Source organism: Ostrinia nubilalis, chromosome 9 (assembly GCF_963855985.1).
Source record: "Ostrinia nubilalis chromosome 9, ilOstNubi1.1, whole genome shotgun sequence".
NCBI lineage: Eukaryota > Metazoa > Arthropoda > Insecta > Lepidoptera > Crambidae > Ostrinia > Ostrinia nubilalis.
This window is the reverse complement of record NC_087096.1, coordinates 11,247,672-11,261,777: the sequence shown is the minus strand read 5'-3', so window position 1 is coordinate 11,261,777 and position 14,106 is coordinate 11,247,672. Positions and strand designations below refer to the sequence as shown.

At 35.8% G+C, this 14,106-nt stretch overlaps 3 protein-coding genes across 3 annotated transcripts in view; 2 read left to right on the top strand and 1 right to left on the bottom strand.

The window, feature by feature from the left end:
• LOC135074659 (extracellular serine/threonine protein CG31145) overlaps nt 1-14,106 on the top strand; it is a 37,256-nt gene that overhangs the window by 10,036 nt on the left and 13,114 nt on the right. Inside the window, exons 3-4 of the mRNA XM_063969023.1 lie at nt 949-1,073; nt 8,074-8,152. Coding sequence (XP_063825093.1) covers nt 949-1,073; nt 8,074-8,152 — 204 coding nt within the window. The remainder of the gene's footprint in view (nt 1-948; nt 1,074-8,073; nt 8,153-14,106) is intronic.
• On the top strand, nt 2,348-4,123 carry LOC135075012 (putative nuclease HARBI1). The gene is made up of 5 exons (XM_063969384.1): nt 2,348-2,875; nt 2,946-3,227; nt 3,382-3,769; nt 3,850-3,983; nt 4,073-4,123. The coding sequence occupies exons 1-4, from the start codon at nt 2,621-2,623 to the stop codon at nt 3,978-3,980; spliced, it is 1,056 nt and encodes a 351-aa protein (XP_063825454.1). The 5' UTR covers nt 2,348-2,620; the 3' UTR covers nt 3,981-3,983; nt 4,073-4,123.
• On the bottom strand, nt 4,332-6,304 carry LOC135075011 (uncharacterized). Its single transcript, XM_063969383.1, has 3 exons — nt 5,776-6,304; nt 5,578-5,687; nt 4,332-5,495 (listed from the first exon to the last, which is right to left on the bottom strand). The coding sequence occupies exons 1-3, from the start codon at nt 5,842-5,844 to the stop codon at nt 4,835-4,837; spliced, it is 840 nt and encodes a 279-aa protein (XP_063825453.1). The 5' UTR covers nt 5,845-6,304; the 3' UTR covers nt 4,332-4,834.

Below are 14,106 nucleotides of genomic sequence, written 5' to 3'. Positions count from 1 at the left end.
CAAATTCGCTATTATCATGAAAAACAAACCGGGTCGCAAGTGACATGTAATGCGATCGCCGGTAATAGGTAAACGTTAGTATTCTGATTGGCTGCGCTCTTCGGCAGCTTGAAATACTAAGCGTCTATTTGTCTTGATCGTGAGCATCGTGTTTTTTGAATTCCCACCTGGCGTAGCACAGTTCACACTAAAAGAGAGTCCATAAATTCTGCAGTAGCTGGCGGCTTGATTTCTAAATGCAGGTTATCGGAGCATGCCACAAATCGAGAACGCTACACGTAGGCTCCTTAGTATTCAGGGTCCTGCGCCGCGTCGCCGGAGCCTCGCACCTGCTAGTACGCAAATCACGTGCGCTTATGTGTTCCACGCAGCCAAAACCAACACTCCATCGGAAAATCTTCCATGTAAATCTCGTTAACGACCAGGTTTAGGAGCGTGTGCGCAAATTTTAAAGTATTCGCCGAAATGGTCGCGGATGTGGACGTTTATAGATTCGGGGCACGCGGCGGTCGGCCATTGAGACATTAGCAGAATGGTGGCGATTGATCCGCTGGGTGTGCGAAAGGGCTAAATGATATTATAATAGTAACCTCATATGGTTGGATGGTATTGTATTGACTTGGGTAATCGGTTGAACGTTAGCGCACACACCTGCAAATAGAAATGGGTGTGCATATCAACCACACTTCCATGTTAACAATGCGTAAGAGTCTGACTAATGTTTGTCAGTTACTAACCTTTTCACATCAAAACCACTAAACCAATTTTAATTAAATTTGTATATGTACCTGTAGGATGACACTTCCCACAATTTGCCACATTCTAGGATTCCTTTTCGCCAAAATTCCATTGACGATCCCGGTTCATTGACGACTGACTACAATAATTTGAATGCCTTCTAATTAAGACCGACTCTCACCATAACTAACCAAAGTGTTTACTTCACAGTGTAAACGCATCAAACCTGGAGAAGTTCCAGCTGAAGATCGCCCAGCATGAGCTGTACGAGGAGGCCGAGACCTTAGTGGACGCCGTCATCAAGGACATGGTCAGTCTCCCCATCATCCACGCTGGTGAGTGTCTACATTTCCCTCATTGCAATATCGATCGAGGTTAAGTCTTTGTTTCAACCAGAGGACGTCCACTGATGGACATAAAATATAGGCCTCCCCCAAGGATCGGGGAGAGTAAAAAATAATCATATTTTAGTAAAGTGACTTTACAATCATAAAAGGAGAGATCCAACAAAAAAAAACTATAACATAATTACTGCAATATCAGTTCACATAAACAAACTTAAATTCTTATTGCGATTAATTATGACATGTATTCGAAGTTGTTGACAATTATGTATACCTGGGACAAACAGTCCAGTTAGGTAGATCCAACTTCGAGAAAGAGGTCAATCGTCGAATCCAACTCGGATGGGCAGCGTTCGGGAAGCTTCGCCATATACTCACGTCCGAAATACCGCAGTGTCTCAAGTCGAAAGTATTCGACCAATGTGTGTTGCCAGTGATGGTATACGGAGCTGAGACGTGGTCGCTTACTATGGGCCTCATAAGAAGGCTCAAGGTCACCCAAAGGGTGATGGAGCGGGCTATGCTCGGAGTTTCCCTGCGTGATCGAATCAGAAATGAGGAGATCCGCAGGAGAACCAAAGTAACCGATATAGCTCGCAGAATTGCTAAAATCAAGTGGCAGTGGGCGGGGCACATAGCTCGTAGAGACGATGGCCGTTGGGGCAGGAAAGTTCTCGAGTGGCGACCACGGGCTGGAAGACGTACCGTGTGCAGGCCTCCTACTAGGTGGACCGACGATCTGGTGAAGGTCGCGGGAAGAGCCTGGATGCGGGCAGCGCAGGACCGTTCATTGTGGAAAACCTTGGGGGAGGCCTTTGTCCAGCAGTGGACGTCATTTGGCTGAAAACGAACGATGACATGTATTAATCATGTTCAAAATAAATTGAACTTTATGTAGAAAGAGCATTTAATACAAAAACCTATATAAAGTGATATGGCCTATTTCAGAAAATTGTGGTCATCTACATTATTAGACTGTCAATCGCAATTAATATTCGTCTATAAAATACGATCTCAATCAACGGCCCGATATTTGACCAATAAAATATTCAGGGTATCGTTGATCGGACCTAGAAAAGCAATTAAGTTAATATAAGCCTTTTAAGCCCACGCTACCGCCATCCACCTTATTAACTATTCTACAACATTATTGCTTAATTGTCTATGTTTAAGTAAAATCGTATATTTCTGAAAACACCGATACAGTAGTCTAGGTATCAAATCTGCGTAATAGAATATTTTGAAGATTTTTTAAAATAAAGAATTAACATTAACGGTCTTATTCATAATCATTTTTCACATTTTATCAAATGCTTATTAGAGGTTTATAAAACGTTTGATAAAAATTGTTATTCATAATCGTCATTTAGCGCTAAAATCCTCTTATAACTGTGTGATAAGTTATCGAGAGCTCGGGCCTTGTTTAAAGCTCTAATAAACCTATTTTAACCTAACTTTTATAAATGTCATTTCATATGAATGTCACTTCGTTGGTTTATTTATTCAAAATATCCTTGCTGTGATCCTTGCTTGTGAAAATGAATGCTATAAATGCAATTGTGCATTTAGCCAATAATGCCGACCCAGCGCGACGTAGAAAGCTCTACCGCCAACGAAGCAACCCATTCGATTTGCGGGACCTAAATTTTAAAATAAAATATAGGTTCAATAAGGACACAGTGCGCACCATCATAGATTTGGTGGAAGATGATCTGGTTCAGAGCGCTAGAGGTGGTGGCACGTGTCCTGAACTGCAAGTTTTAGTGGCCATAAGATGTTGGGGACGTCGTGAGGTAAGCACAAAAAAGTGTTTTATTTTATCCCTTTGTCGTGGCTGCTATAATTATTTTCATACATTTTCAGGTACAAGATGATGCTGGTGACCTCCATGGCCTAAGTCAGCCGACAGTGAGCCGGATATGCGCCAGAGTCGCGCATGCAATCGCGAATAAGGCAAATTCCTTCATCAAAATGCCTATCACTATAGGAGAGCAGGAAAGAATTAGTGCCAAATTTAGAGCAATTAAAAATTTTCCTGGGGTGATAGGAGCCATAGATTGCACCCACATTAAAATTAAAAAAACCGGAGGTGACATGGCCCAGTACTATATTAATAGAAAAGGCTATTATTCCCTGAATGTTCAGGTAAAATATATTTTGATTTTATACAGTTTACAACAGAGAAAGATTTGTTTTAATAATGTCTATAATTTTTACTTTGTATGATCTAAATTTTAGCAACATTCAACACTATATTATTGGATGGATTACCTACAGGATACTGTTTTTTTTATTTTAGGTTGTCTGTGATGCTGACCTCAAAATAATGGATATAGTGGCTAGATGGCGAGGCAGTACACATGACAGTCGAATTTTTATGGAGAGCAATATAAAACAACGATTTGAGGATAGGCAGTTTAGAGGACGCCTTATTGGCGATTCGGGCTACCCTCTTCTGCCATATCTATTTACACCTATTTTAAGGCCTAGTCGTCCAGAAGAAGAAGCATACAATAATGCTCACATCTCAACTAGGAACACTGTTGAAAGGTGTTTTGGGGTGTGGAAGCAGCGGTTCCAATGCCTACTCCATGGCTTACCAGTAAGCCTCCAAAATGGAAAAGCTGTGATCATAGCATTGGCTGTATTACATAATATAGCCATTGATATGAATGACACATTGTTAGGTAAATGTTATCAATTTGACTGTACATAAGGAATACAAATCTTTATGACAAAATGTTGACAAATTCATAATATTTTTCAGAACAACATATGGAGCAGGTCCCTGTAACTCCGCAACTTTCGACGGAGAACAGTGTTCACGACAACCGACCTTCATTGTTGAGGCGTAGGTCGCAGTTGATACTACAAAATTTTATAAATCAACATTTTTGAATGGTACTAAAATACATTTTGATAAATTCCAACGATTTACTTTTATGTAATGTCATTTGAGTTCATGAAAATGTTGTATTTTAATTTTTCAGATACTGTTCCTGGCATCTTAATGAAAATAAAAAGAATATTTGATTGAAAAATACCTGTATTTCAATTTTCAGTCCAATTTGTTACTATCACAAAAACAAAACCTGTAGTTCTCTTTAAAAAAGCAATTATTCTGCAAAAATTCAAAACAAATTACTTTATATCACTAATTTAAGTACAATTAGTTTCAACAAACTTACTTATTAAAAATCACAGTTCAATTCTTTAAAACAAAGAAATTGCTTAAGTATAAACGTTTCTATTCGGAGGTTATCAACCTTCTACATTTAAAACAAAATAACCATAATTTACACTATTATTATAAAGGCGAATGTTTGTGACTAGGCATATGTGTATTTACTTTATATCACTAATTTAAGTACAATTATTAAACTTACTTACTAAAAATCACAGTTCAATTCTTATAAACAAATAAATTGCTAAAACAGATAGATTATATAGTCTCGAATAACATATAGGCTTCTTTTTATCCTGGAAAAATGCACAGATCCTGTAGGTTACAGAAATAGTAGTCTACGCAGGCGGAGTCGTGGGCAACAGCTAGTTAATAGTAATCTCAAACTCTTATTAAGTTATGACTAGTAAACATATTCATAGCCGTCTAAATATATTGCAGAAACACAATCAAAATGCGGATTGGAACTGCATAAAATACAAATTAAAAACAAACAGAAGTAAGGGAGGAACTAACTTATTATTTAGAATCTGTTAGTACTTGAAAAACTTTAACATCAAAAGACTTATTATTCTTTATTAATGTGAGTGTAATATTTAAGTTTTTCCTGTAATAATTGATGCTCAAGATCCAAGTTTCTCCCTTTCTTCCGTTCGTTTTCCATTTGAACTTCATGCAGTTCAATCCGGCATTTTGATTCTGTTTCTGCAATTTCGGAAATCCTAACTTTGCTTAAATCAATTAAGCCTTCTTTGTTTAACAGTTTCCTTTTTTTTTTGATTGCTGGTGCTTTAAAATTAGGTTTTGCTTTATTTTCTTTTGCCTCTACTTTTTTATTTTCTTTATCTTCCAATATGCCTCTAGTAGTACAAGCATGTGTATCTTCTATTTCTTCATCAAGTACCACCAATTCATATTGGATTTCTTCATTATTTATCAATTCCTGATCTTGCGTATTTTGAGTTGATTCCTCCTCTTGAATGTTAATTAATTCACTTTTATTTGAGTCCGAGTCAAATCTGTTAACATCGACTACAAATTCATTGGGCAACCAAGATGCTATATCATCAGCCCTATCGTCAGGCACTGATAATGGTGGACCACCGCCAGTTTTAATTTGAGCCTGCCTAGCAATGGTCTTGTCTTTCTTCGCACTGATTTTTATGAGGCTCCATTGCGATTTTAACTGGGTAATGGAGCGGTTCATACCAGCGCACATTGAATTAAACCTGAAAAAGAAATGACAGGATTTTGAATTACAGGTAAAGGCAAAATTTTATATTGAAGGCAGAAATCAAAAGATGTACCAACGTTGTTTGTAAATCAGCCCAAGCCGCAACCTTCCGTTTATTCGTGTTAGTGTCTGTATTTTTATTTTCGATTGCATTTACTCTTTCTTTCACCAACTCTTTCAGCAAATACTGAAAAGCAAACACTAGGCGTCAAACATAAATAAAACCATGCTACAAAAATTAGTAGGCACTTTATCAGGCTAAAAATAAGTACTACCTTATCTTCCTCCAACCAGTTTTCTGATCGTTGCCTTTTAGGCGGTCTGTTCTCCTTCGTCATGGACATAATTAGTATCCGATGTAACTAGCCGGGTCGTCGTAAGAGCTTATTGCAGAGTACAGGGTAAGAGGTACAGAATCCAGAACATACAATCCCAAGTTTTATAAAAGTTTGATAAAACTTGGGAGTTGATCGAAAAAACCGAAAACTTTATTAAATTTTCGTGCCAAATGTCAATGTCAGTAAGTAAAACGTCACAGCTGCCAATTTTTTGTTTTTTTTTTCTGCGATTTGTCTATGATTTTACATGGTCCATCAAGTTAAATCACCAAAAAAGCTGTTTTCGTTCATTCTTTTTGTATAGTCTGTGGAAAGAAAATATTAAACTCTGTTTTAGTTATCAAAGGTTTATAAACGATTATGAATAACGTTTTTTATCAGAGGTTTATAAGAGTGTTTTAAGCCTATCAAACGTTTTAGCTAATGTAGGTTTTAAACCTATATTAGCATTTTATTATGAATAAGACCGTATATGTATAACTTTGAGTTAACAACTTAGACTGGGTTGAACCATCTTACTTTAACTTTAACAAACGTTTAAAATCTGTCAAACTCCTGAGTTGCACCACCCAACTTTGACTGTAACTATAACGATAACCGGTGTATTTTGTATGAAGTTTGACAGATTTTTGACGTTTGTTAAAGCTATAGAAAGATGGTGCAACCCAGCCTTAAACTTTTAAATTCCAACACAAAACACACAAAAAAAATTGTACATTCTAAAAAACAACCAGTCGTGGTAGGGAATTTGACACATAAAAAAATTCAATGTACCAAGTTTTAGCACGCTACCTATAACTTGTTCAAGACAGCAAAAATAGCTGATAATATGCAAATACATATTCTAAGAAAACTCTAGTGCTTACTGATTATTTATTATGTATGCAACTCACACAAGAACTGACGGTGTCAGTTGACTATTTTAATTTATTACATTGGCTTGCAAATTTAATCGTCGCCAAACTGCGTAATTGGCAAGGAATAAATTAATTAAACGACATTTAGATACTTCAGGTAGGTACGTACAAAAATTATTTGCTTTTGTTTTCACATTTTTCAGCTGCAGGATTGCCAATTTTATACAAAATGTTATTAGCTATTTCTTTCAAACATAACTAGGTGTTACTAGCAGGCTATCTTCATTTATGGTATTAATGCCGAAGTGCTTTCAAGGCGTACAAGCAAATACGATTTTAAAAAAAAAGTCGTCCTGGCCTACAACCTTCGCAGGATGACTTTTTTTTGGCGGATCTACATATTAGACGGAGGCAAAATCTGCCGGTTAGTGGTCGACAGACCTTACTGCTACTAGGTACGCGTTAAAGCTGAAGAACATGTCATCCAAGAAAATGTGGTTGAATGTTTTAAAAAGACGTCCCTCCAAGGGCGGGCCTGTCCATACAGAATGTTGCCGGGCACGAACGACATGTATATTAGATGGGGGCGCAATCAGCGGTCGGTCGACGGACAATAGTGCCACAACAATCTCGCCCTTTACTTCGGATTGGACTTAAATATTTAAACTACTTAAATGGATTTCATTGTCCGACCCGACTTCATAGTATTTTTAGACCGATGCTGCGTAGCGCAAACTGCGATGCTCTATCTCGATTTATTAAACTTATTCGATATTAGCGGCCTGCCCGGCTTCGCACGTGTTAAGAAAAAAATGTAAAGTTTAAATTTAAAAAAATATAGAAAATATATAAAAGATTATAATGGTGAAAGAATTTTTCAAATCGGTCCAGTAGTTTCGGAGCAATACAAACATAAAATACGAAACTTTCTTCTTTATAACATTAGTAGAAAAATCTTTATTATATAGATAATGATATACTCGTAAGTTTAACGAATGCGTCACGCATGTCAACAACCTGAATATCAGTTGGTTTTTGGGTTTTTGGTTGTTTTCCTACCTGAAAGCTGATTCATAATCATGTCATTTTTATACACGACTATTCATATTATCTCAGAAAATATTTACGAACGGTGTCAACATGCACAATAAGGAAAATTAGGATCCTTTACACAAGTAGGTATTGATAAAGAACGTATCAAATACAGAAATAAACTACGCTACTTAAATTACTGGCACAATAACACAACTAGATAGAACTTATTCTCAACCGCTGGTTCTATAAGTACCAAATTGGAATTCCTACAAAGAGCAAATTAACTTGTCTCTAAACTCCTTTTTGTTACGTCTTATCTAATAATTGTTATTATCTTTGGCAGAGCAAAAAGAGGGAGGAACTCAGTTGAAGCTCATCATCGATTACCCGAATGGTATCCAAGCTCTATTCAAGCCAATGAGGTGAGTGACTTAATTAATTACTAACCACTAATATGATTTTGTACGGCTTTGCGGATCAATTTAATACTTAGAACTAATTAATGTTGTAAATAAACTTACCTACGTATATACATAGTTTACATTAAAATACTTATACTTACGTATTCAACACCCTACATACAAACACGTGTATCGTGAAAACCAATATGCAAGACCTAAAAACTTTCCTTATCATCATTTTATTTAGTGCTACTGCTGCAGGATAACCCTATTTAATTTTCGATAAGCAAATTGATAAAGATAATTTAGATTCATCGTATAAAAATCTTATAGAGACATCAACAGAATAAAATAGGGTGGACAGCAGACGTTACTTCAATTGTTTCGGATTGTGGAAGTCACGTGACAGAATAGTATTCCAAATATGTATTTTCATTGCAAAACCCACACGTGAACACTCGCGAGTAATTTGCGTAAAATATTTTAATTTCCCACGTGTTACACGTGGAATACATGAACAATATGCCGATAGTGTAGTAGTTTTCCTCGAATGATGTATTCGTTATCTAAAGTGTAACACTAATCGGTCATCTCATTTTTGTGTCACGCAACGGTTACGTTATCAGTCGTTTCTCTAATTAAAGATTTATATGTGTTATAGTTTTATCAGTTCAAGAATTTTATCTTTGACTGTTAAAAATACATTAATGAATAATTTTCTATTGCTATTTTGATTAGTGCCTTTTTTCTTTGATGAGGATTTCGACACGCGTGCGAATCTAGTCTGCTTGCGAGCAAGAAAGGCACTAAACCACGGAAGCTCACAATAGTCACAATGTATTAAACCTTTTACATTAAATTTTAAGTCGGTTTTGAAAGTCCAGTCTAAATCAAAAATATTTATTCAATTTAAACCACAAGTGGCACTTATGAGTTAAGATAGTCAATAAAACTATACCTACGCACATTTTTAGTTCAGAATTAATTGTCAAAGTCCCGATAGCTTAACCCAATTCTTATTTCTCCGAATATTTTTACGCAGCCTCCAAATTTCCCCGCATGTCCCTAAGTTTAGTTCGAGTGTTTTAGTTTGGAGCGTGGTCCTTTAGCAACTTCCCTGTCACCTCCAGTGTTGTGCGTCTATTCTCCAACTTCGAGAACGTTCTTTCGTGCGATCGGCTTAGCTTGCCCACACTCCAAGTACTATTCAAGTTACCCCAAGTTGTTTCTTACCCATTGTTAGAAGTTGATTGTGTTTCTGCAAAAGTCTGTAAGCTTTGTGCATGCAACGTGCAGTTAAAGCCGATTTGGCTACTCGTTTTGTATTTTTCTTGTCTTGTACAGAGAATAGTAGATTTCTATTTAGACACGAGAATGTGTTTGAAAATATAAAAGCGGTTTCAGGCAGGTGTTTAATTAAACTGAGACTGCATTAATTTGTCAGTTATGATAAATGTTTTAAGTTAATGATTTGAATTAGTAACGCGTGAGGAATCCTGTAAAGAAATATTTCTAAACAATTAATTAATCCATCTACAAATTTGATAGTATCTTTACGTTCAGTTGTAATAGTTTTGTTGCTGTTACAACTTTTATACATATTAGTACTTTATTCTAATTCATTTCTATAGAAAGCATTTTCACATTTTGTTATCTCCCGAAATTCCTGTCACGCTCAATTCCCTATCCATGTCGATAAATTATATCGAGGGAGACGTAAAATATTCTGAAAGGGTAAGGAATAGAATTTTCATTGTCACAAAGAACAAAGGTGCCTTACCAAAAATCCACTCGCGGGAGTATCGCCGGGGTCCCAGTAGACTTGCATATCGAGTGTCAGCCATCTACAGGCATGATCCTTTACCATGAACATCAAACGTCAAAGTAATATTGAATTGACAACGACTTGTATATTAAAAACGACTTCTGAGTAAGATTATGATATGGTATATTGATAAAAGCCTTCGATGTTCAATCCAAGTAGGTATTAGGTATAGCCTATAAGGTAAATTTGAAGGTACAGGTGTGTATCAACATGCTTATAAGATGTTCGTTCGTTCGTTCGTTCGTTTCAGCCGAAAGACGTCCACTGCTGGACAAAGGCCTTATAAGATGTGCTCTTATAATAATAAAGGACGAAAGAGAAAATGCTCACATAATATGCCCAAAAGAATACACATTTTTTCTTAAAAAGATAACGCTTTACTTTTTTGTAGAAAATCCTTGAGCATTTTTCTGGCATTAATTATAACTGAGAATGGAACAAAATAGGGCTTAGGTATTCATAGTCATAGCCATCATTCAAGGTGTTTTTGATAGGATCCGTATCCGCATTTTCAATAGATAAGTCTATTCTGATCATGTTCCTGCACTGCACTTTCATTCACCTTCTCTTAGAGAAAATGAAACCTGATTGTAGTTGTTAGGACAAATTCAACGTAAACACTAATATTGTATTCCTTCAACGATTCTCGGACGTGTTTGCGTAGGGTGTGTAATGTATGATATAACTACATATGATATAATACTTAGAGGATATAACATCAAATTATATAAAATCATTTAATATAATAATTATTTACTATAATAAACGAATAATATAATTTTAAAATGAATAATTTTAAGACAAATAACTAACAACTGATATAAAATGGTTTGATATAATGAATATTTTCTATAAAACTTACAATGTATACTATTTAAAACAAATAACATTCAAGTCATATAAAAATAAAATGTCGAACAATCAAATGAGATAAAATTCTTTTCCTATAAAACTTAAATCATATAACAATAATAATTTTATATAAAGTTCAATTGTTATAATAAGCATTGCATGCAGCAAGCAAGCAAGCAAACAAGCAAGCTAGCAAACGAGCAAGCAAGCAAGCGAGCAAGCAAGCAAGCTAGCATGCAGGCAAGCAAGCAGGCAAGCAAGCAGGCAAGCAAGCAGGCAAGCAAGCAAGCAAGCAAGCAAGCAAGCAAGCAAGCAAGCAAGCAAGCAAGCAAGCAAGCAAGCAAGCAAGCAGGCAAGCATGCAAGCAGGCATGCAGCATGCAAATTTGACTAAAAACTTGAGACTTCTGTCACGGCTCCGGCACTGCGGGGCTCTGGCGGTCCCTCGCGTGCTAATCGTCGCAGACGGCTTTCGCTCGACACCGCGTCTTCGGCTTGCTGGCCGGCTTCGCCGGCCAGCCTCAGCCGCGGCGCCTCGCTTCCAGCCACCTGCTCCTCAGCCCGCGGGCCGCCTCGCCCCTCCGTGCCTACGCGCTTCTAAATTACACTCTAGGGGTAGGGCAGACAAGACTACGTGGAGTCGGTTTTACGGCGATTCGTTTTTGTCACTAAAGTCATTTATAAGTCAAGCTAAAGAAGAACATACTAAAAGTTATATCTATCAGAAATTATATCAATTAAAGAGTATACCAAATAGTCGTTATAACAAATAATATTTATTTTATGTAATGGTTATATGAAATATTATTTTTATCAAACAAAATTACATCAAATGAGTCTTAGATTAAGTAAGGTTTATATCAAATGTCTTTATGCGTTTTGATTGGTATCTGAAATGACATTATTAGAAATGATTTATTATATGAAGTAAACATTATATGTTAAAAAATTATATACCCGTTTGCGTACGAATAGTTCTTTTTATGGTGTTTTCTCTGGGTGCGTGACAGTTTATATAAGTTTATATGATATAAATTCATTTCAATAACGTTCATATTGTATAATAAACGTATGTTATAATAACACTTGATATAATTTTTTAACATATAATGTTTACTTCATATATTAAATCATTTCTAATAATATCATTTCAGATACCAATCACAACGCATAAAGACATTTGATATAAACCTTACTTAATCTACGACTCATTTGATGTAATTTTGTTTAATATAAATATTATTTCACATAACCATTACTTGTAATAAATATTATTTGTTATACTCTTTAATTGATATAATTTCTGATAGATATAATTTTAAGTATGTTCTTCTTTAGCTTGACTTATAAATGACTTTAGTGACAAAAACGAATCGCCGTAAAACCGACTCCACGTAGTCTTGTCTGCCCTACCCCTAGAGTGTAATTTAGAAGCGCGTAGGCACGAAGGGGCGAGGCGGCCCGCGGGCTGAGGAGCAGGTGGCTGGAAGCGAGGCGCCGCGGCTGAGGCTGGCCGGCGAAGCCGGCCAGCAAGCCGAAGACGCGGTGTCGAGCGAAAGCCATCTGCGACGATTAGCACGCGAGGGACCGCCAGAGCCCCGCAGTGCCGGAGCCGTGACAGAAGTCTCAAGTTTTTAGTCAAATTTGCATGCTGCATGTCTGCATGCCTGCTTGCTTGCTTGCTTGCCTGCTTGCTTGCTTGCTTGCTTGCTTGCCTGCTTGCTTGCTTGCTTGCTTGCCTGCTTGCTTGCCTGCTTGCTAGCTTGCTAGCTTGCTTGCCTGCTTGCTAGCCTGCATGCTAGCTTGCTTGCTAGCTTGCTTGCTTGCTCGCTTGCTTGCTTGCTGCATGCAATGCTTATTATAACAAATGAACTTTATATAAAATTATTATTGTTATATGATTTAAGTTTTATAGGAAAAGAATTTTATCTCATTTGATTGTTCGACATTTTATTTTTATATGATTTGAATGTTATTTGTTTTAAACAGGGTTCGAAAATATCCGATATTTATTATAAATATCAAAATATCGGATATTTATGATATATATCCGATATATATCAACTTTGATATATATCAATTTTGTATGAAAGCCATAGTATTATTTTATTGTATTATTCATGAATACTATTGCATATGTGTTACATAAACATGTTTTTAATGTTTTTAAAACTTAAAATCAGACAAATAAAGCAAAAACATAAAATATCTTTGAAATACGGCAAAATCAACTGAAAAAATTAAAATCTTATGTCAAAAAGTACAAATACAGTAACAAATTTTAAAAGTTGATATATATCATCAAAACCGGCTTGATATATATCGGATATATATCCGATATATATCTTGATATATATCCCTTGATATATATCCTCGAACCCTGGTTTTAAATAGTATACATTGTAAGTTTTATAGAAAATATTCATTATATCAAACCATTTTATATCAGTTAATAGTTATTTCTCTTAAAATTATTCGTTTTAAAATTATATTATTCGTTTATTATAGTAAATAATTATTATATTAAACGATTTTATATAATTTGATGTTATATCCTCTAAGTATTATATGATATGTAGTTATATCATACATTACACACCCGTTTTCTCTTGCTCTACATTCATTTCCAAAGAAACTATCCGATTAAAGTTTTAGTTTCAGATTATTTGAATCTTTACCTATCGTTTACTAACAACGCTTATATCTTTGAAACATTTGAAATATGCTTGCAATTGAGTTTGATTACATTACTTTTATGGTTTTGTGAACAAGAAGGTAATAATTTTCAAAAAAGAAGGTAAACGTTAACGAATAAGTATTTATGTCACGAATATAATGATGTAGTGCAAAATAAATAACTTTTAAGGTTTCTTCTTATAAAATTTTGATTTTTGTCAACAAGTAAATGTAAATTAAATCGTGAATCATGGACGCAACCACTTTGGCCGAGACACAAAACTACGTAACGAAATATTGCTAACCCATAACCCTAACTCGTCGCCGATAAAACTAACACACTCGCAGGGGAAGGGTTACTATCGACTGTCGTCTAATTTACGAGCCCCGAGTGGATTGTAGACCCACGAGGGCTCTTGATACGTCGTCGGGATAACCCCTCGAGTCTATAATTTTTCTAAAAACTTCACTCGAAGCTGCTGAGAGAAGATTAAAAGTCGCTTGCAGTTAAGACGTTCAAGAAAAGTTCCATTTGGTAGATTCAAAAATTTCAAAATTTTTGAACATCGAAATTAAGTTTACGAGTTCAGCACTGTCTAAATATAAAACTTTATTGCCAACAG